Raw genomic sequence first — 20,568 nt, 5'->3', positions numbered from 1 at the left:
TGGGGAGAAAGAGCCCTGGCGAGAGATGGGAGAACTAGGGAAGGGGGGCGCAGTCGGGTGAGCTCAGGTCATGATCTCAGGGTCCCGGGTTCAGGGCGTGTTGGGCTCCCAGCTCAGTGGGGAGCCTGCTTCTCTCCCTTTGCCTCTGTCCCTCCCCCTACCCGTGCTCACTCGAGCGGTCTCTCTAAAATAAATCTTGGGGCACCTGGGTGGCTCAGTTGGTGAAGCGTCTGCCTTCAGCTCAGGTCACGATCTCAGGGTCCTGGGATTGAGCCCCGCATCGGGCTCCCTGCTCAGTGGGAAGCCTGCCTCCCTCTGCCCCTCCCTCTGCTTGTACGCTTGCTCGCTGTCAAATAAATAAAATCTTAAAAAAAAAAAACTAAAAAAATAGATATAGTAATGTTTATTTAAAAAAAAACAACTAAGGAGAGAAGTGGCAAGAAAGCAGGAGGTGCAGGAAGTCAGGAGAGACAGACCGAAGCTCCACCACAAGGAAGCTGGAAGTAGCCTGGGATGGCGTGGGACTCAGGGCAGACCCACGCCACAGAGGGGCGAGAAAAGTGCAATGAAAAAGTCAGGAAGGCCAAGAGACCCTCCTGCTGGGGGCACGTGCAGTGCGTAGCCTGCGCGGGGACAGTGGGCACCCCTCCGAGCCCCGCCTGACCAGTCCCGCTGCTGGGCGTCCCCTGTGACAGGACGACACACATCCACACGGGGTCTCTGTTCACAGTTGCTAGACGTGGATCATTGGCCATAAAAAGGAATGAAGCAGGGGCGCCTGGGTGGCTCAGTTGTTAAGCGTCTGCCTTCGGCTCAGGTAATGATCCCAGGGTCCTGGGATCGAGCCCCACATCAGGCTCCCTGCTCTGCGGGAAGCCTGTTTCTCCCTCTCCCACTCCCCCTGCTTGTGATCCTGCTCTCTGTGTCTCTCTCTGTCAAATAAATAAATAAAATCTTTAAAAAAAAAAAAAAAAAGGAATGAAGCACTGACGCATGCTACCACGTGGATGAACCAAGGAGAGAAGCCAGAGCTAAGGCCACACGCTGCAGGGTTCCATTTACATGAGAAGGAGAGCAGACCGGGGGCTCCTCCACAGCAGGGCCCAGCAGAAGCCGCCAGAGCCACACTCACAAGACGCACAGGAGAGCGAGCACCACTGTTTTCTCTGACACTGGCTATGACCTCACGGCCACACGTGGACATCTGATGTCACTGGCCCACCGAGATGTGCTTTAAGGCTAAGACACACACTGGATTTCAAAAACTCAAGGCAAAAAGGAGGACTTCACACATCTTATTAACTTTTAGGTATTGATTGTTACATGTTGAAATGATAATATTTCAGACAGTATTGGGTTAAGTAAAATAAACTAAAATATATAGATATTTATTTGAGAGAAAGAGCATAAGTGGGGGAGAGGCAGAGGGAGAAGCCGACTCCCTGCTGAGCAAGGAGCCCCACACGGGGCTTGATCCCAGGACCCTGAGATCATGACCTGAGCTGAAGACAGACGCTTAACGACGGAGCCACTCAGGCGCCCCTGTTATTATTTTTAAAGTTTTTATTTATTTACTTTTTAGTAACTCCTACACCCAACTTTGGGGCTCCAACTCACGACACCAACATCAAGAGTCAGAGCCAGCCAGGTGCCCCCAGTTAAACAGAATATAAAGTTAATTTCATCTGTTTGTCTTTACCTTTTTTTTTTTTTTTTAAGTAAGCTCTAGGGCCGCCTGGGTGGCTCAGTCGGTTAAGCGTCTGCCTTCGGCTCAGGTCATGATCCCAGGGTCCTGGGATCCAGCCCGATGTCGGGCTCCTTGCTCAGCCGGGAGCCTGCTTCTCCCTCTCCCACTCCCCCTGCTTGTGTTCCCTCTCTCGCTATGTCTCTCTGTCAAATAAGTAAATAAAATCTTTAAGACAATAAAATAAAAGCAAAATACCACAGGCACAATATAAAAAGTGAGGCAGAACGAAGGCCAAACACACCTGAAATCACACATGAAAAGAACAAGCTTTTCAGAATGGATCACAAATTAAGACCCTCAACTCTTGCTATAAGTGAGAGATGCACCAGAGCTAAGAGTGATTTGGAAAGGCATTTCAGAGCCAGGCAAAGGGAGGCAGCAGGAGAGCAAACATCATGATCTCACTATGAGGGGCAATGAACTTCAAGCCAAAATGCATTGAACAAAGAACGGCCAAGTCAGGACAAAGACCCCGGTCAGAGAGACTGACGCACCAAATGCAGCACAGATTCACAGCCCAGGACCCGCGGGAGACACACGGATGCTCACGGAAAGCAACGAAAGGGAGTCCCGCCTGCACTGTGTCCAACTGACCTCCACACCTCCTACAACGAGGAGCTAGTTCTGGTGGGGGGACCCTGCACTCTGCACCTGAAAACTAGGGAACACACCTTCAAGTTCCTCTGAAATATTCATGAAAATGGACCTTATAAATGGTTGGAGAAAACCCGCTAAGTTTCAAAAAGTAGAAAGAGTTCCCACCACATTGATCACGATGCAGCAAGGCTAGAAATTAAAACACTATCAGATCTCCCTCAAAAATGTTATGCCACAAAAGAGAAGGCAGACACAAACACATACGTATTCTGTGATTCCATCTGCATAAAATTCTAGAAGACGGTGAGGAGCACAGCAGTGGTGGGGTGGGGGCTGGGGTGGGAGGGCACAAGAGAACCTGGGGATTCTGGATGGGGGTGCGTCACACAGGTTTCTGCACCCATCTGAAGTCTCGGGGGAGCACCTAAGGGCTGTTTCACTTACTTAAACTGTACCGCAATGAAAACATTCAGAGGCAAAACGAACAAAAAATCAGAGCCCGAAATGCCTTCCCAGGACCTGTTTACTATGTGGCTGCAGCATGGGGTCGTGGATGGTGAGGTGACAGGCAGCCTAGCCTCCCAGGGCCTCTGGTCCGTGCTAGCCAACTGCTGCCCACGGGGGGAGGGCCTTCTGTTGCGGATCTTCTACTTTAAGAAAATCCAGAACTACTGATTGGGGGGTTAAATATCCCAATTTCTAAAGATGTGTTCGAATTAAAGCAACAACAGTTTGCGTGTGAGGCGTGGGTCAGTGGGGAGTGAGAGCACAGCAGTCCCAGTCCTCCGGACACCCCTCCAGGGGCCCAGGCCCTGAGGATGATCCTTGGTGAACCCCAGAGCTTTCTGCCTTGGCCCTTGTCTGCTAGTAGGCAAGAGATACCCATACAAACAACTGAAAATGACACCAGCAGGAGCGAGAAGACAGGAAACGGTGCCCCAGGGAGGGTCCTGTGAAGGGACAGGGAACGGGAGACCGTGACCAGCCAGCCGGCTAACAAATGCACACAAACACAGAGCCCAGCCTGCAGACTTCATAGCTTCGGGGCACTGATGCAGGGCCTGGGGACAACAGCCGCCCGCGGTGGTCCACTAGCCCCGGTCAGACCTGTTCGCTCTTTCCTGGGTGTCAGTGTCCCCAGGCCAGGTCTGAGTACAGGTGCTGTGCCGTGGGGGCTCAGGCCGGGGACAGGAGGACCGCAGGGGAGGAGCTGGGTGAGGTGGACAGGGGGACGGCCTGCCCGGGGTGGGGACGGAGGCTGGAAGCCCGGAGAACAGAGTTGCCAGAACCAGAACACAGGAATGGGGGTCAGGGAAGTGGATGAGGACAGAGGTAGGAGGCGAGGCGGGGGTCAGCTGGAGTTAAGTCCAGCAGTGGCTGGTGTCCCAGGCTGGCAGCCTGGAGGGGTATGGGAGACCAGGGTAGAGGCCATCCCAGGATTGGTCAGGACCCCGAGAGGGGCGAGCGCAGCATGGTCATGGCACCTGAACACGGGGTGGGAGGGTGTCTCCAGAAGAGCAAGTGGGAGAGATGGCCGAGGGCCTAACTTCTGCCTCTAACCAGTTCTGTCTAAACCCATTCCATGACTCTGCCGCGGTGGGAAGGCGCACGCAGGTTACGTGGGGCCTCTGTAAGTGAAGCTGGCCAGGCCTTGTGGAAACACAACTCACTTCAGACGCTGGCTGTTTCTGAGGCCCACAGAGCTCCTGAGGGAAAGCCTCTACAGACAAACGCTCCACAGCACTGCACGAGGTGAAAGGGAAGCCTTTTACCTGGTGGCACGTTAAAAAATTCTAAAATGACTCTCAAAAAATCAGAAGCACCATTTTGAGTAGAAAAAGCAAGCATCGGGGCGCCTGGGTGGCTCAGTCGGTTGAGCGTCTGCCTTCAGCTCAGGTCATGATCCCAGGGTCCTGAGATCTCGAACCCCATATCGGGCTCCCTGCTCTGCGGGAAGCCTGCTTCTCCCTCTCCTGCTCCCCCTGCTTGTGTTCCCTCTCTGTGTCTCTGTCAAATAAATAATCTTAAAAAAAATTTAAAAAAATGAAGAAAAGAAAAAGCAAGCACCTGCGTGGAGTTGAAGGTGCATGCTATGAAATCAATGTCAGGAGACTCTCCCCCTCCGGCCAAGCTTCACCGACCAGCACACACACGGAATGCCCAATACCACGAAGCCGCATCTGATTCTGCGTCAGCACTCCTGACGGCTCCCAGAAACACTTCCAAGTTAGCTCTCCTGGCTCGCTGTCATAATCTTACCTGACTATAGGGCAGGCGGGTCCCACGCCTCCTTCCAGGTCTGCCGCCCCACGGTGGCCAGCACAGCCAGGTTGCTTGGTAGGGCGGGCTCCGCAGCCCCCACCCCCTCGCACCACCGCCCACGGCCCACCACAGCCTCGGTCTCTCGTTTCCAATGAAGCGTTGCAGGGGAGAACCAACAAGGTAACCCTGAGGCCCAAATGTCAGGTTACAAGAGTCTACATGTATATATCAAAATTCATCCAACTAAATCCTTAGAATTTGTGTATTTACTCCATGTAAATGATACTTCACTAGAAAAATAAAAGTAAAATGAACTTAAAAGTCAAACAAAAAACATAAAAAATTAAGGGATTTAAGCCTATTTGCCACTTTTAACCTCTTCAAGTAAACCAGACAGGCTTTTATATGCAATTTTTTCTTATTTCTTTTTTCTTTTATTAACATCTCAACCAAAATGCAAAAACAAGAATTTAAATTTTCTCCAAGAAAATTAAATTTTCACTTTTTGGCCTAAGAGCGCAACCAGGCTTACCCATCAGTGATGGTAAGTTTTCTGAACTCCAGACTCGGTCAAGGTTCTTCAAGGTTGTTTTCTGCCCATTGACGGGAAACGTTTGTACCTGGCTGTTAGCAGCTTGGCAGGAAGTGAATAATACCAAACTGAAGACGGCATTCTGGGAACTGTAGTTCTACCCTAGGAGATGGTTCCTCAGAAACCCGTGGGGACACAGAGACCTGGAGGGAACTGAACCTTGGATGTGGGAGCAGACCCAGTCGACTCGGACGACGGTGGGACAGGCCAGGGAGTGAGGAGGGGGCTTCCGCCCTCTGCTGCTTCCACCGGGGACCCCGGAGGGAACCGATCTGTGTCGCAGGGAAGCGGGCGGAGCCAGGCACACAGCAAAAGCTGTTTCTGGAAGAGTCACTCTGGAAACTCCTGATGCGTCCCCATCTCTCTGTCTCCTAGAGGGCTGGTGGCCCACTTATCTTGGCTTTAAGAGTGGAGGCTCGGACACTGCTCTGTCTCTGGGCAAAGGTGTCAGCAGGCGGGAGGGCCCCAAGAACAGGAAGGGAGCAGACACACTCACTGGGACAGACTGCTTCCTGGCGCCTCCCACCCTCACACTGCTTTGTGTTAGTGACGACAGTTTCCGACACAACAGGGAGAGAGCCCAGGCTGCACTGGCCGTCCCAGGTGGGGCAGACACTGTCCTGCCATGGGTGACCAGTCTGTACCCCACCTGCATGGCATAACAGGGGAGGCTGTTCTTCTAAAATGATGACCCATGAGATGGGAAGGTGTGTGTGCACGCAGGGAAAAAAAGAAATGACAGGAAGTAGAGCATGTTTCTGTAAAATACAAAAGACATAAAAGGAGACCCAGTAATTTTAATTTGCGAAAGTTATGGTTGATTACCTAGTTAACTCAAAAGTCTCCACTGAAAAACTATTAGATTGATTTTTTTTTTTAAGATTTTTTTATTTATTTGCGAGAGAGAGAACGAGAGACAGAGAGCATGAGAAGGAGGAGGGTCAGAGGGAGAAGCAGACTCCGTGCTGAGCAGGGAGCTCGATGTGGGACTCGATCCCGGGACTCCAGGATCATGACCTGAGCCGAAGGCAGTCGCTCAACCGACTGAGCCACCCAGGCGACCCTAGATTAAGTGATTTTGATAGAATGATTGGTTATTAAAATTTGTAGCTTTCTTATATCTTAACAATAACCACGTTAAAAGCAGGGGTGGGGGCTTCAAGGTTCAACTCTGACCTATAAAGACCTTAGAAGCCCTAACTCCTGTCCTTACAACAAGAAAAACATGGAACAAACTGAAAATCAGTGACTTTGCTTGGGCCCATCAGAGAAGTGAGGTCCCAGGTCTCCCAGAACTTGGAGGATGTGCTCACCGGGAGCAGACGCAAGCTGATAGGGACCACGGATGGCAACTGGGCAGGAGGCTGGAGCTGAGCGCAGATGAGCAGGACAGTCTGCTGGAGGCCCCATGCTTCCATGGGTCTGACTTCCAGGAACCCAACAAGTGCTCACCGTGAAAATCCAAGAAAAAAAATCCCGTGTCTCTGCAGTGGGAGGGGAAGGAACAGTTCTGAACTAAGGTCAGAGCACTCTCCAACAGGAAAGGAGGCTTGGCAGGGGAGATGATCTCACCTGAGCTTTACTTCACCTGGGGGCAGGGCTTTCCCCACAAGCCGCTCCACCTTTCCCTTCTCACTCCAGGAGGAGTCGGGAAGGTCACAGCCCAGAAACATAGGCCACACAAGGCTGAACCCCAACCCTGACATTGCAGAATGTCCCCCTCCCCCATGCCACTCCTCAAGGCTCCAGCAGGTAAGGGGATCAGAGCAGAAAAAGCCCCAGGTGCTCTTGCTGGGAGGGCGTCCTGAGACAAACAGTGAAGACTGGAGAGGAATGTGAAGCCACCAGGACTGCACTAGAGAGGAGATACAACCCACCTGCCAGGCAGGCCAACCCGATACCTCCAGCCAAAAGCCTGTTCGGCTCAGCTTCTATTACCTGTTATACCATGTCCACCTCTTAAAAAAATTACGAGCCATGCTAAAAAGCGAGGAAAAAACGCAATCCGAAGAGACCACATCAGAACCTGATGCAGATGAGGCAGTGGTTCTGGAATCCTCAGACTTGGAATTTAAAAGAACTGATTCATCTAAGGGTCCTCATGGAGAAAGCACATCTGTGCATGGACAGAGGAGCTCTGTAGGAGGAGAGGCTGCTGAGGAAGAACCCAAAGGAAAGGTTGCACATGAGAGCCGTAGCAACAGAAGTGAAGCCCGGGGCACATGGGGTCAAGGACAGAGCCAGTGAACTTGAGGATGTTCAGTAGAACCCCCCCGCCCCGAGATGCCAAGAGCAGCACGCACAGAATACTGGAGGACTGGGGGGCAATCATAAAATTGTCCACGCATAGTGGACACGACAGAAAGGAAGAAGACATGTGAAGTAACAGCTGAGAAGTTTTCAGAATTGATGTCAGGAAACCACAGATCCAGGAAGCCCAGATGACACCAAGCACAATAAATGCCAAAAAATCTACATCTAGGCATTTCATATTCAAATTGTCCAAAACCAAAGATGGAGAGTCTTGAAAGAAGCCAGAGGAAACAATTCTTACCCACAGAACAAAATGGGTAAGAATCACAGTGGGCGACTTGTAAGCAAACAAGAGTAGAATTCTATATCCAGTGATAGAGTCCTTCAAATACAACACCATATGCTAACTGACTGGAATTAAAAAGAAACTTAAAATTAAAAATGAAATGAAAATTAAAATAAAAACTTAAAAAAAAAAAAAAACAGCCCTTCAAAAGTAAAGAAAAACTAAAGACTTTTTCAAACAAAACCAGAGGGAATTACATGCCCTGTAAGAAATACTAGAAGTTCTTCAGGGAGGAGGATGTAGGTCAGAAACCTGAATCTGCAGGCAGAGAAGAGCGCTGGAGAAGGAATACGTGAAGGTAAAATAAAATCTTCTCTCTTTCTTCTACTACTACTACTTTTTTTTTTTTTTAAAAGATTTATTTATGAGAGAGAGGAGAGCCCGGGGCGTGGGGAGGGGGTAGGGGCAGAGGAACAGAGAGTCTGAGGCAGACTCTGTGCTGAGCAGAGCCTGATGCGGGGCTTGTTCCCACGACCCTGAGATCACGACCTGAGCTGAAACTGAGTCAGACGCCCACCCAACTGCGCCAGGCAGGTGCCCCTCTCTTATTCTTAATTGACCCAACAGATAAATGTTTGTTCAGATTAATGATGGTGTGATTACAGCACATGTACAAAGGAAATAAATGACCGCAATTTTATAAAGGACGACAGGGAGAAACTGGGATGTCCCACTCCAAGGCGCTGGCGCTACTGGGGAAGCAGGACTCTCCGCTAGTGGACGCAGAGGACCTGCGAATGTGAAGACTCCAGGGCACCACAAACAAAGTTCCCGCAAGAAGTAAAATCCATCTGCTAGGGAAGGGGAAATCACACACAACGCTCAATCAGAACCAGAGAAGGCAGAAAAGGAGAGGAACGACACACAAGAAGCCAACAGGAAGCAGCTACAGACACGAGAGATATTAGTACAACTGTAGCAATAACTACTTTAAATGTGAATGGTCCAAGTACACCAATTAAATGATGGAGACTGTCAGAGTAGACCGAAGAAAAAGACCCCAGTATATGTCATCTATAGAAACCCACTTCAAATACAAAGACGCAGATCAAAGGTAGAGGGACAGAGCAAGACTTACCATGCTACCAAGAGAGAGCTGCAAGACTATATTAAGTTCAGATAAGCAGACATTAGGACAAGAAAAATGATCAGTGCTAAAGAGGAGCATTATATAACAAATATGTCAATACTCCAAGAAGACAGGAGACTCTTTGACGTCCATGTATGTGAGACCAAGATTGATAGAACTGTAATGGAAACACACAAATCCACCGTACGGTTGGAGACTTCAACACTCCTCTGTCAGGAACGGACAGATCCAGCAGCAGAAAATCAGAAGGACTTGGCTGAACTCAACTGCATCATCAGTCACCTGGACGTAACTGATGTCTACGAGTTACCGTGATAGGTAACTTCATATGTCCACTTGAGGGGGCTAAGAGATGTGCAGAGAGCTGGTAAGACATTACTCCTGGGCGAGTCTGTGAGGGAGTTTCCGGAAGCATGTGAATTGGTGAACAGAGTAAAGCAGAGAGCCCTCCCCTATGTGGGTGGGCACTGAAGGACTGCATAGTACAAAAAGGCAGAGGAAGGGGAAATTTGCTCTCTGGTTCAGTCGGGTGTCTATCAGTCCTGGGACATCAGTGCTCCTGTCTTCAGACTCAGTCAGACTCAGACTGGGACTCACACCCCATTCCCTCACCCCCCTGACAATTCTCAGGCCTTTGGACAGGGACTAAATGATGCCCCCAGCTTTTCTGGTACCCCATCCTGCCATTCATAACCATGGGGGCCAATTCCTATAAGAAAATCTCCTATTCTCTGTGTATATAGACACATCCTACTGGTTCTGTTTCTCTGAAGAACCCAAACTAACAACTACTTCATCCAACAGCAGAACACACATTCTTCTGAAGCTCACATGGAACATTCACCAAAACCATAAAACATATCTTCACAAATTTAACAGACTAGAAATCAAACAAAGTACGCTTTGAGACTACAATGGAATTAAACTGGAAGTCAGTAACAGCAAGGTAGTTGAAAAATCCCCAAATATTTGTAGATTATATGAGACACTTCTAAATAACAAGTGGGTCAAGAGAAATAAAAAATTATTTGAACAGAATGAAAAATACACCTTATCAAATTTTGTAGGGTGCAGTAAAAGCGATGTTTAGAGGAAAATTTACAGCACTGAATGAGTATATTAGAAAAAATATCTCAAATCAATAATCTATTTTTTTTTAATTTTTATTTATTTATTTGACAGAGAGAGACACAGCGAGAGAGGGAACACAAGCAGGGGGGAGTGGGAGAGGGAGAAGCAGGCTTCCCGCCGAGCAGGAAGCCCAATGCAGGGCTTGATCCCAGGACCCTGGGATCATGACCTGAGCCGAAGGCAGACACTTAACGACTGAGCCACCCAGGCGCCCCTAAAAATCAATAATCTACGTTTCCACTTTAGGAAAGTAGGAAAAGAAGAGCAATTAAGTCAAAAGCAAATAGAAGAAAAAAGAAAATTAGACCAGAAACCAATGAAATTGAAAATAAACACAATAAACAAAAAAGTCAACATCAAAGGTTTTTTAAAAGATCAGTAACATTGATAAACATCTAGTCCAGTTAAGTAAGAACAGAGAAACAGAAAGACAGAACGTAAAATACCAATATTATAAATAAAAGAGGGCCATCACTACAAGTCCTATGGACATTAGAAGGTCAGTCAGGGGGTTAGGTGAAATGGACCAATTCCTTGAAAGACATATATTACCAAAAGTCACACAGAACTAATAATCTGAAGAGGTCTATATCCCTCAAAGAAATTGAATAACCTTACAAAACAAAAAGCACCAGGCCTAGATGGGTTTATCAACGAACTATACCAAAGAATTAAGGAAGAAGTTAGGGTGCCTGGGTGGCTCAGTCGGTCAAGCGTCTGCCTTCGGCTCAGGTCATGATCCCAGGGTCCTGGGATCAGGCCCCACATTGGGCTCCCTGCTCAGCGGGAAACCTGCTTCTCCCTCTCCCACTCCCCCTGCTTGTGTTCCCTCTCTCACTGTGTCTCTCTCTGTCAAATAAACAAATATTAAAAAAAAAAAAAGAATTAAGGAAAAAGTTATACCAATTCTCTATAATCTCTCGTAGAAGATAGAAGCAGAGGGAATATTTCCTAACTCATTCTATGAGATGTGTAGTACCCTAACACCAAAACCAGACAAAAATATTACAAGAAAGGAAACTACAGACAGATATCTCTCATGAACATAGATGCAAAAATCCTTAACAAGCATTTAGCAAATTGAATCCAAAAATGTAAAAAAGTGAATTATACACCAGGGCTGTGGGTTTATTCCAGGTATGCAAGGCTGGTTCACCACTCCACAATCCATTAATGTAATTAATTAATTAATGTAACTCACCACACCAAAAGGCTAGAAGAAAAAACACCACATAATGACCTCAATAGATGCAGACAGAGTGTTTAACAAAATCCAATACCCATACCTGATAAAAACTCTTGATAAACTAGGAATAAAGGGAAACTTCCTAACTTAATAAAGAACATCACTGATAAAACCTTACAGCTAACATCATACTCAATAGTGAGAAACTCAAAAGCTCTCCTACTAAGATCAGCACCACTCATAGTCAACAATGAGCTGGAAATCCTACTTGATGTAATAAAAAAGGAAATAAAAGGTATACAAGTTGGGACAGAAAAAATAAAACCATCTTTGTTTGCAGATGACATGACTATCCATGTAGAAAATCCCAGAGAATTGATAAAAAACCTGGAATTGATAAGCAATGACAGCAAGGTTGCAGAATACAAGGTTAACAAACGAAAATCAATTGTTCTCTTATACACCAGCAAGAAACAACTGGAGTATGAAACTCTGAAGAAAATAAAAGATCTAAATAAATGGATAGATATTCCATGTTGATGCACCAAAGACTCAATACTGTTAAGATGTCAATTTTTCCCAAGTTGATCTATAGATTCAACACAATCCCAATGTCAAAATCCCAACAAGCCATTTCCTGGAAATCAACCAGCTGATTCTAAAGTTTATATGGAGAGGCAAAAGACCCAGAACAGCCAACACAACATTCACGGAAAAGAATAAAGTTGGAAAATTCACAATCCCCTATATTTCAAAACTTAGTAAAAGCTACAAGCTACAATAATCACTACAGCATGGTGCTGATGAAACAGTAGCTACACAGATCAACACCACACACAGAGAGTCCAGAAATAGATCCACACTAATTCCTGCACCTGATTTTTAACAAAGGGGCAAAGGCAACTCGGTGGAGAAAAGATAGTCTTCTCGACAAACGGTGCTGGAACAACTGGACATCTGCAGAAACATAAATAAATGGGAACAAATCCTATGTTTATCGAGGCTTAATATTGTTAAAGTGTTGACAATACCCAAAGCAATTTACAGATTTAATGCAATCCCTATCAAAACCCCAATAATGTTGCTTGTAGAAATAGAAAAACCCATTTTAAAATTCACGTGGAGGGGCGCCTGGGTGGCTCAGTCGCTGAGCGCCTGCCTTTGGCTCGGGTCATGATCCCAGGGTCCTGGGATCGAGCCCCGCGTCGGGCTCCCTGCTCAGCGGGAGGCCTTTCCCCTCTCTCGCTCCCCCTGCTTGTGTTCCCTCTCTCGCTGTGTCTCTGTCAAATAAATAAGTACAAATTACATACATACATACATACATAAATAAATAAATAAAAATTCATGTGGAATCTCAAGGGCCCCAGAATAGCCAAAATGATCCTGAAGAAGAACAAAACTAGATGACTCACACTTCCAGATTTTACAACTCACTACAAAGCTATGGTAATAAAAACAGTGTGGTGTTGGCATAAAGACAGACATAAAACAATGGAACAGATTATCGAGAGCCCAGAAATAAACCCTTGTATGTATATGGTCAACTGGTTTTTGACAAGGGAGCCATGACCATTCATTCAACGGAGAAAGGGAAAACTGGATATCCACCTGCAAAGGAATAAAGTTGGATCCTTATGGAACACCTTTAAAAATTTATTCAAAATAGATTAAGAACCTAACTGTAAGACCTCAAACACTACAACTCTTAGAAGAAAACAGCACAAAAGCTTCACGGCCACTGACTCGGCAATGATTTCGCGGATAAGATATACTATGGGCACAGGTAATACAAGGAAAAAACAGACAAATTTGACTTCATGAAAATTAAAAAAATTTGTACATCAAAAGGCACTACCCACAGAATAAAAGGGTACCCCACAGAATGGGAGAAATATTTACAGATCCTGTTTCTGATCAGAGATTGATGTCCATAGCAGACAGAGAAGTCCTAAACCTCAGCAATGGGAACAGGACAAACCCAACTCAACGGACAATCGAGACGTTTCTCCAAAGACACACAAATGGCCAATAAGCGCATGAAAAGATGTTCAACATCACTGATCATTAGGGAAGTGATCAGAACCCACGGGGATGGCTGGGATCAAGCGAACAGGAAACAGCCAGTGTTGCTGAGGATGCAGATGGAGCCCATGTGCGACTGTCGGGAACGTTAAGATGGTGCAGTCAGTGTGGAAAACAGCACAGGAGTCCTCAAAGGAATTAAACACAGAACTACCACATGATCCAACAATTCCACTTCTGGGTATATACTCAGAACAACTGAAAGTAAGGTCTCGAAGAGAGATTTGTTCACAGCAGCATTACTCATGATGATGAAGATGTGGACACAACCCATGAATGGATGAGCAAGATGTAGTCCATTCACATGACGGAATAAGCTGATTCAGCCTTAAAGAGGACACAAGTTCTGTGACATACTACAACTTAAGGACATTATGTTAAGTGCAATAAGCCAGTGACAAAAGGACAAATACAAGTATTATTCCTCTTACACAAGCCACTCGGAGGCGTCGAGCTCACAGCAAAAAAAGTAGAATGGTGACTGCCAAGGGTTGAGGGGAAGGGAGACAGGAGAGTTACCATTTAATAGGTATCGAGTTTCAGACTAACCAGAGTTATGGGGATGGAAAGTGGTAATAGCTGCACAACCATCTGAATGTATTTAATACCACTGAACTCTACACCTAAAAATGGTTACGATGGTAAGTTTTTTTTTTGTTCTGTATATTTTAACTAAGTGTAAAAAAAAAAAAAGGTAAAACAATGAGCCATCAAGCCACAAAAAGACAGATAGGAACCTTAAATATATACATATTGCTTAAGTGAAAGAAGCCAATCTGAAAGAGCTGTGTATCTATTCCATAGGATCCATATATTCCAATGTATTCCACAGATCCACCTACAGGACATTCTGGAAAAGGCAAAATGACAGAAACACTAAAAAGACCAGTGGTGCCAGGGCTTGGAAGGGAGGAGGGGACCACACGGAGCACAGGGATTTTTAGGGCAATGGTAGGATACTGAGGTTACCCATTTATCAAAATACAAGTGCTAGACAGTACACTGTAATATGCAGGAAGGTCTTCGTTAGTAACCATGTATCCATGTTGGTTCCCAACTTGAGGGAGTGCACCCCTGGGCTAACAGGTGGGCCAGCATGGGTGGTCAGGCCGCATGTAAATAAACCGTGGCAGGAAGAGGGTCGAACTCCTCCCTGTGAGCACGCTGTGAGAAGGCCAATCAGCACCAGCTTTCTGGAGGGCAAAACTCTGCAACCGGAACCTGTAGGCCCCTGGCCCAGCTGCCCTGTTGTACAGAATCTGTCCAGAAATAAAGGACGGGCTAAAGATAATGGACTGAATAAACACGTGGGTAGCTCCTTCGACATAAGATCCCTAAAGTTTCCTTCACTGACTGACAAATTCACGATAGCACTGGGAACCATTAAGATGGAAGACATTTTGAATCAGGGGCTCCAGGTAGCCCTCGGAGACCATGCCAGGGAAGCCGCCCTCCCTCCCCCGCCACTCCCTAACACCCCTTGCACCCTCCCCTCCACTCCACACCAGCGACCAGCCTCATCCTCCAGGGAGCACAGGTGCAGGTACACCTCCAGCCCCTCGCCTGGCACCCCCCCAGGGCCCCAGCACACTCCTTCCTGGCCCTCAGCACTCCTCCTCTCCATCCCGCCCACCAGCAGCACAGACAGCTGCTTGCTTATCTCCACAAATAAAACTCCCCCCTGGAGCCATGTTCCCCTTCAGTTACTGTCCACTCCTCCATGGCTAAACCTCTTCAAATGCCTCACCCCAGCCCCACCTTCACCCTCTGGACCCAGCAACATTCCCACTGCTCCAGGGAGAACGTGATCACCAGTGACCCCATGTGGCTGAGTCCAGCCGTCTTTTCTCCATTCTGATCAGAGCTTGATCCAACGCCGCTGAGCAACCCTCATTTCCCCTCCAGACTGACATGACCCCACACTCCCTTCTTTCACTCTCCTCTCCTGGGCCCTCTTCCACTGCCCTCCACAAACACGGCTTGCTCCTAGGCTGGGCCCCAGCCCCTTCCCCAGCTATAGCTTCTCCAGGAAACCCTGTTCAGTCCCATGGCTTTAAATGTCCCTGACCTCATCCCGACACTGCAGACAAACACACGAAACTTTAAGAGGATAGGTGCTGGCTCTCGGGCATCAGCACCTAAGGAGCGTCTCAAACTCAATGCCTCTCAAAATTTTACTGTGCTAGGAGTTCCAAAAATATCATTAAATATTCCCTGAAAGGAAGAAACATTTGGATACAATAAATGGTGGTGAGTGAAGTAACCGATCAGATGTGTACTTACATCTAATTATGGCTGTGATGGGAAAGCTGGGAATAGGGAACCAAGATCATAGACAGTCCTGGCCAGGGGAGCAGAGGGGAGGAGCCGGGGGCGTGGAGCACAGCAGCAGATCAGCTCTGAAGTGTTACACAGAGATGAGCTTCAATGATTATTGTTAAAAGCCAAAAGACATCCACTAGAAGAGCAGAAAAAGAAACGAGAAAACCTAACAAATTAAAAAATGAAACAGGCACAGATTCCAACTTATTAATAATCACAAGTAAATGGATTCAATTGCTCTATAAAAAATGAAGACCCACAGATTGAGTTAAAATGCAGCTAAAAAAAATAAAGGGATATAAAAAAGTTTGAAAAATAAGGGGATAGAGAAGTAACACTTAAACTGGGGCAAAGAAGGGGTGCTCCATGTTGACAACCGTCAGGAACACCTGAGCATCTGACACAGGGTGGGGAGACATCCAGCAGAACCGGGCACCTCTGCGCTCTCTCGCAGGGATCGAGGGATTCAGGAAGTCCGGGCGCAGATCTGTTGACTCACAAGCCAGACTCAGGCTCAGTGAGACAGAGAACAATGTAACCAACTACTGGGGCTGATACATTCTTCTCAAACCACAATGAAACAGTCACAAAAACAAGCCAATCTAAACCACAATGAAATCCCAAAAAAGAGCCCCCAAAGTAGCTATCTTTATGTGACCAAATCACTGGACCTTGAAACAATAAAGTTTAAAAATCATCACAAAAAAGAGAGGGGGAAAACACACGGGTGAAACAGGTGAAGGGGATTAGAGCACACTTCTCTTGATGAGCAGAGTCCTGTCTACGATTGTACACCTGAAACTAATACAACACTGCACGTTAATTACGTTGGAACTTAAAAAAAAATCTTAAATAAATAGAATATTTGAACCTGTCAAAAAAAAAATCAAAAAATTAGCTCCCCTGCCTCAACCCATCCACTTGAAAAACTTCCAAGCCCTTCTAAATCAGTTAAAGAGGGAATAAAGATTGAACTAACTATTCAGAAATGAACAGCAATGAGAGGAGCACGAGATAAATCCTCGGGGGGGACCAACGGGATGGAAGAAGCGAAACACCTTCAAGAGTATGTATCAGGAAATATAAACTGCACATGCAGAATATAAGCGCTTCCTTCCAGGAGCCAGAACAACAAAATAAAACCGAAGAAAAGTAGAAAGAAGTGAGGATTAATGAAGTGGAAACAGCAAAGCAGCCTTGCTCGATGGAGCGAAGGCTTAGTTTGAAAAGACCTGTAATCGTGACAGACTTGGGGAAGTCTGACCGAGAACAGAAAAAGGTACCAAAGTAGTACCAGCTACGAGAAACTACAAAAACCGCTTTAAAATGATAGCAGACCAGTACATCGGTGGTCCTCAACTGGAGCTGTTCTTCCCCCAGGGTGCATTTGGAAATGCACAGGGTGGGTCTGTTTTTCCGCTTTTGTTTTTGGTTGTGCTGATGGTTGTTGCCCTGGGGTCCAGGAGGTCCTAAACAGCCTGTCACACTGAGAGCCTCCCCACGAAGTGTTCATTATGTCCAGGAAGACAAATATTGATCCAGATTAAATGAACAATAAGCAGAAAAACATCTTCCACGATACACAGCAGGTAAAAAATACTATACTCAAAATGCAAAGAATAACTAGAAAGCAATTTTTACAAGCACTAGTAAGACGAAAAGCATAAACAGAGCCAATAAACATATAAAATATATATCCAACCCATCAGTATAGGTATAAAGACATGTACATAAAAGCATAGAAAATAATCTAAAAGATTACACAAGAAATTTTAACAAGGACTAAAAGGTGGGAGGTGAGAAAAGGGAACTCTCACCACTTCTTAGCCCATATATTCCTGTAGTATTTTAAGTTTTACAAAACGAATATATTCGGGACGCCTGGGTGGCTCAGTCGGTTGGGCGTCTACCTTCGGCTCAGGTCATGATCCCAGAGTCCTGGGATCGAGCCCCACGTCAGGCTCCCTGCTCAGTGGAGAGCCTGCCCTCTGCTTGCTGCTCCCCCTGCTTGTGCTCGCTCTCTCACTCTGACAATTAAATAAACCTTTTAAAAAAAAAGAATATATTCTACTTAAAGAGATGCTTAAAATTTTAAAGAAATTATTAACGTTCAAAATGGCATAACCTCAAGGATATTCACTAAAACACAAATAGAAAGAAACTCCCCGTGATTTTCAGAGTCTCCTACCATTTCTCTAATAGTTTACTGTGCCTACTTCATTCTGCAGCGAGCCGTTAACTCGGCTGGAAGTGAGGTTTGTGCGAGGGGTGCAGCGGAAGCGGCCTCTCCCGTTTCGGTGGGAGACCACGCAGTGAGTAGTCGTGGCTCTCCCAGCGGACGTGAAATGCCTCCCTTCTCCTGGGCTAAACTCTCACAGCTACAAATGCCCCTCGAGCGCCCCGGGGCGAAGTAAGCTTCCAAGCGAGGCTCCCTCACTACAAAGTACAGCTACTTTTAGAGCCTCCTCCCGAGACAGCTGGGCGCTCTCGACACACACAGACGCTCAGGGACCATCAGCCACGCAGCACGAAACCCGTCCCAACGACCAGGCAGTGTGGGAGCGCGAGGCTCTGGTACTGACCGCGGCTGAAGGGCAGCAGGCCGCTCAGGTAGGGGAAGCTCACTCTCCTCAGCTCGTCCAGCTTCTCCTGCAGCTTGCGCACCTGGCTGTCGGAGCGGCTGACCCTCTGCCGCAGGGTCTTCAGCTCGCCGTTCTTCTTTTCCACCTGCTCCCGCAGGCAGCACACCTGGCTCTTGTTCTGTCGGGAGGAGAAGCAGTAGGAGTGCAGCGAATCGATGAGTTTGCAGGCCCCCGACGCCGACAGGATGACCTCGTTGATGGACATGGGGCTGGCGTCGCTGCGCTCACTCTGCACGGCTTCGGCTGCAGGCTTCGGGGTGACGTCTGCCGGAGGGGCAGAGGGGCTCTGGGAGGGCTTCTGAGGCGTGGCTGTGAGTGATGAACTTGGGGGGCTCTGGGCCAAGCCCTTGTCGGGCCCCAGGCTGGTCCCGCTGCAGCCGGGCTCCACGTCTCTCTTCAGCCTCTTTCGGTCAACAGGCTCTCGGGGGACAGATGCCCTCTCTCGAGTGTGCTTGGAGGAGAAACTGTAAGAATGAAGTGAGCCAATAAACTTGCAAGCTCCAGACCCTGGCGGGGTAAAGTCGTCCATGGAAATGCCGCTCTTATCCACCAGGTCACCGTGGTCGGGGGCGGTGCTCTCACCACCAGCATCCACAGCTGCTCCCTGGCTGCCCGCCGCAGCCGTGGCCAGACCATCGCCTGCAGTTCCTTCCGGGGCCTGCAACGTGCGCTCCGGACTGGTGGCTTCTTGGGAGGCCCTGGGCGCAGTTTCATTCTGCAGTGCAGCCTGCTTCACCTTCCGGGACCCTGGCTTGGCCATCAGGTTTTCACCCGAGGACGATGATGAACCTGTAGCTCCTTTCCCGTCCGCCCCGCTCACGTGTCCCCTCAGGCCCCCCGAGGCCTTCCTGGTGACCTTTCTTCTCGTGCGGCCATGACCTCCAGTGCCCCTCTTCTTCTCGGGCAGGTGGAAGATGGAGGGCACCGCCGTGGGCTTGAGCAGACGATGCTGATCCTCCAGCCTTTTGGAGAAGCTGTCTTTGGTGAAGTGTTCACTACAGAGGAAAGAATACTTAGTGGGGGTCCAGTTATCCCTCTGAACAGCTTTTAACCACTGGATCAGACGTTTTGAGTCTTTTAGGGGGAACCTGCAGGAAAAATGACAACAGAATTAGAAAGAAGTAACTACGTGTCTCCTCCCAAATTTATCAACTATAATAAGGCAAAACAAGTGTTTCTGCAAATACCCAATCCTGTATTGACTCTACCCATTTAAAATTTTAGTAAAAATTTAAGGAACACCTTCCACGTGGAAGTAATCACGAGATAGAAAGATAATGGACTCATTGCCTACCCTTAAGGCGCTTACAACTGGTAGGGCAGATAGAGAATGAAGGTAACTCCTCCCAGGCTGTGGTAAATGCCCCGTAGGAGAGATTGCACAGGATGGCATCTAACAACAGGAAAGGCTTCAGGAAGCCTTGGAAATAGTTGCTAGAATCACACAGCTGAACAACCCTCCTGGTGTGCCTCGGATGCAGGCTGGGTGCTAAAACAGGGGTGGTTGGCTCCCCTCCCTGCTCAGAAGCCAGGTCTGGCGCTGGCCAGCAGAAAGGGGAGCAAAAAGCCAGAAGAGCATCCCAGACGGTGCCTGAGCCCAGCCTGAGCTGTGACTCAAGCAGCTGAGGATGCGAGACAGACTCTAAGACGAGGTCAGACTCAACAGTCCCACTGCCAGGAGCAAAACTGCTTTTTAAAAAGCAACCAGCTCCCGGAAAATACTGAATAAGATACTTAGTAATTATTTCTTCTCTTTTAAACAAGATTTCTATTTAGAAAACTGGGAGGGAACTCTATCCAGGGGCGGGGTGGTTATTCTGGAGGGCTATCTCCTCCACCTGAGGTCATCTAACCCACCTGTGGCCACTGTGGACCAGAACCAGGACCAAGACGGATACTAACTCCCCAGGAAGTTCTGTGCAACACGACCTTCTACACTTCCTCAATGCTTTGTGAACCCATTTCCCGAAGTCCCCAATTCCCACATCCTTTGCCCCATACCAGCAAAGACCATTGTGAAGGCCAAGGGCAGCCTTCTCTGCAGTGCTTTGCCCGGTTTTTGAAAGCAGTATCAAAACTTTCTGGACACAGGCTCTGAAGGAAACTCTCAAGGAAACATGGTGGCTGGCTTCTAACACAATGTATTGCCAGTTCTTTTGACAGATTGTAACAGTTTAAGAGAACAAACCACTGCGAACTTCCAATAAAACTACAAGTAACAAATACCACTGGAGTCTCTAAAACCTAACTCCCTGTACCCTAAAACAGAAATATCTGCGAGGAGGCTTTCCAGGGAGCCAGCCGGCAGAAGAGGACTC

At 47.6% G+C, this 20,568-nt stretch overlaps 1 protein-coding gene across 2 annotated transcripts in view; it reads right to left on the bottom strand.

Moving 5' to 3' along the window:
- Positions 1 to 20,568, bottom strand: part of THAP4 (THAP domain containing 4) — a 43,162-nt gene that overhangs the window by 21,573 nt on the left and 1,021 nt on the right. Inside the window, exon 2 of one of the 2 annotated variants that reach the window (XM_081813216.1) lies at positions 18,191 to 19,338. In XM_081813216.1, coding sequence (XP_081669342.1) covers positions 18,191 to 19,338 — 1,148 coding nt within the window. Of the gene's footprint in view, positions 1 to 5,138; positions 5,958 to 18,190; positions 19,339 to 20,568 lie in introns of those variants that run through there. The other variant, XM_081813217.1, reaches the window with a different exon arrangement.

The sequence above is a fragment of the Leptonychotes weddellii genome, chromosome 3 (genome assembly GCF_054177405.1).
Source record: "Leptonychotes weddellii isolate Sample4059 chromosome 3, ASM5417740v2, whole genome shotgun sequence".
NCBI classification, from domain to species: Eukaryota; Metazoa; Chordata; class Mammalia; order Carnivora; family Phocidae; genus Leptonychotes; species Leptonychotes weddellii.
The sequence above is the reverse complement of the archived record's forward strand: the minus strand, read 5'-3'. Positions and strand labels throughout refer to the sequence as shown.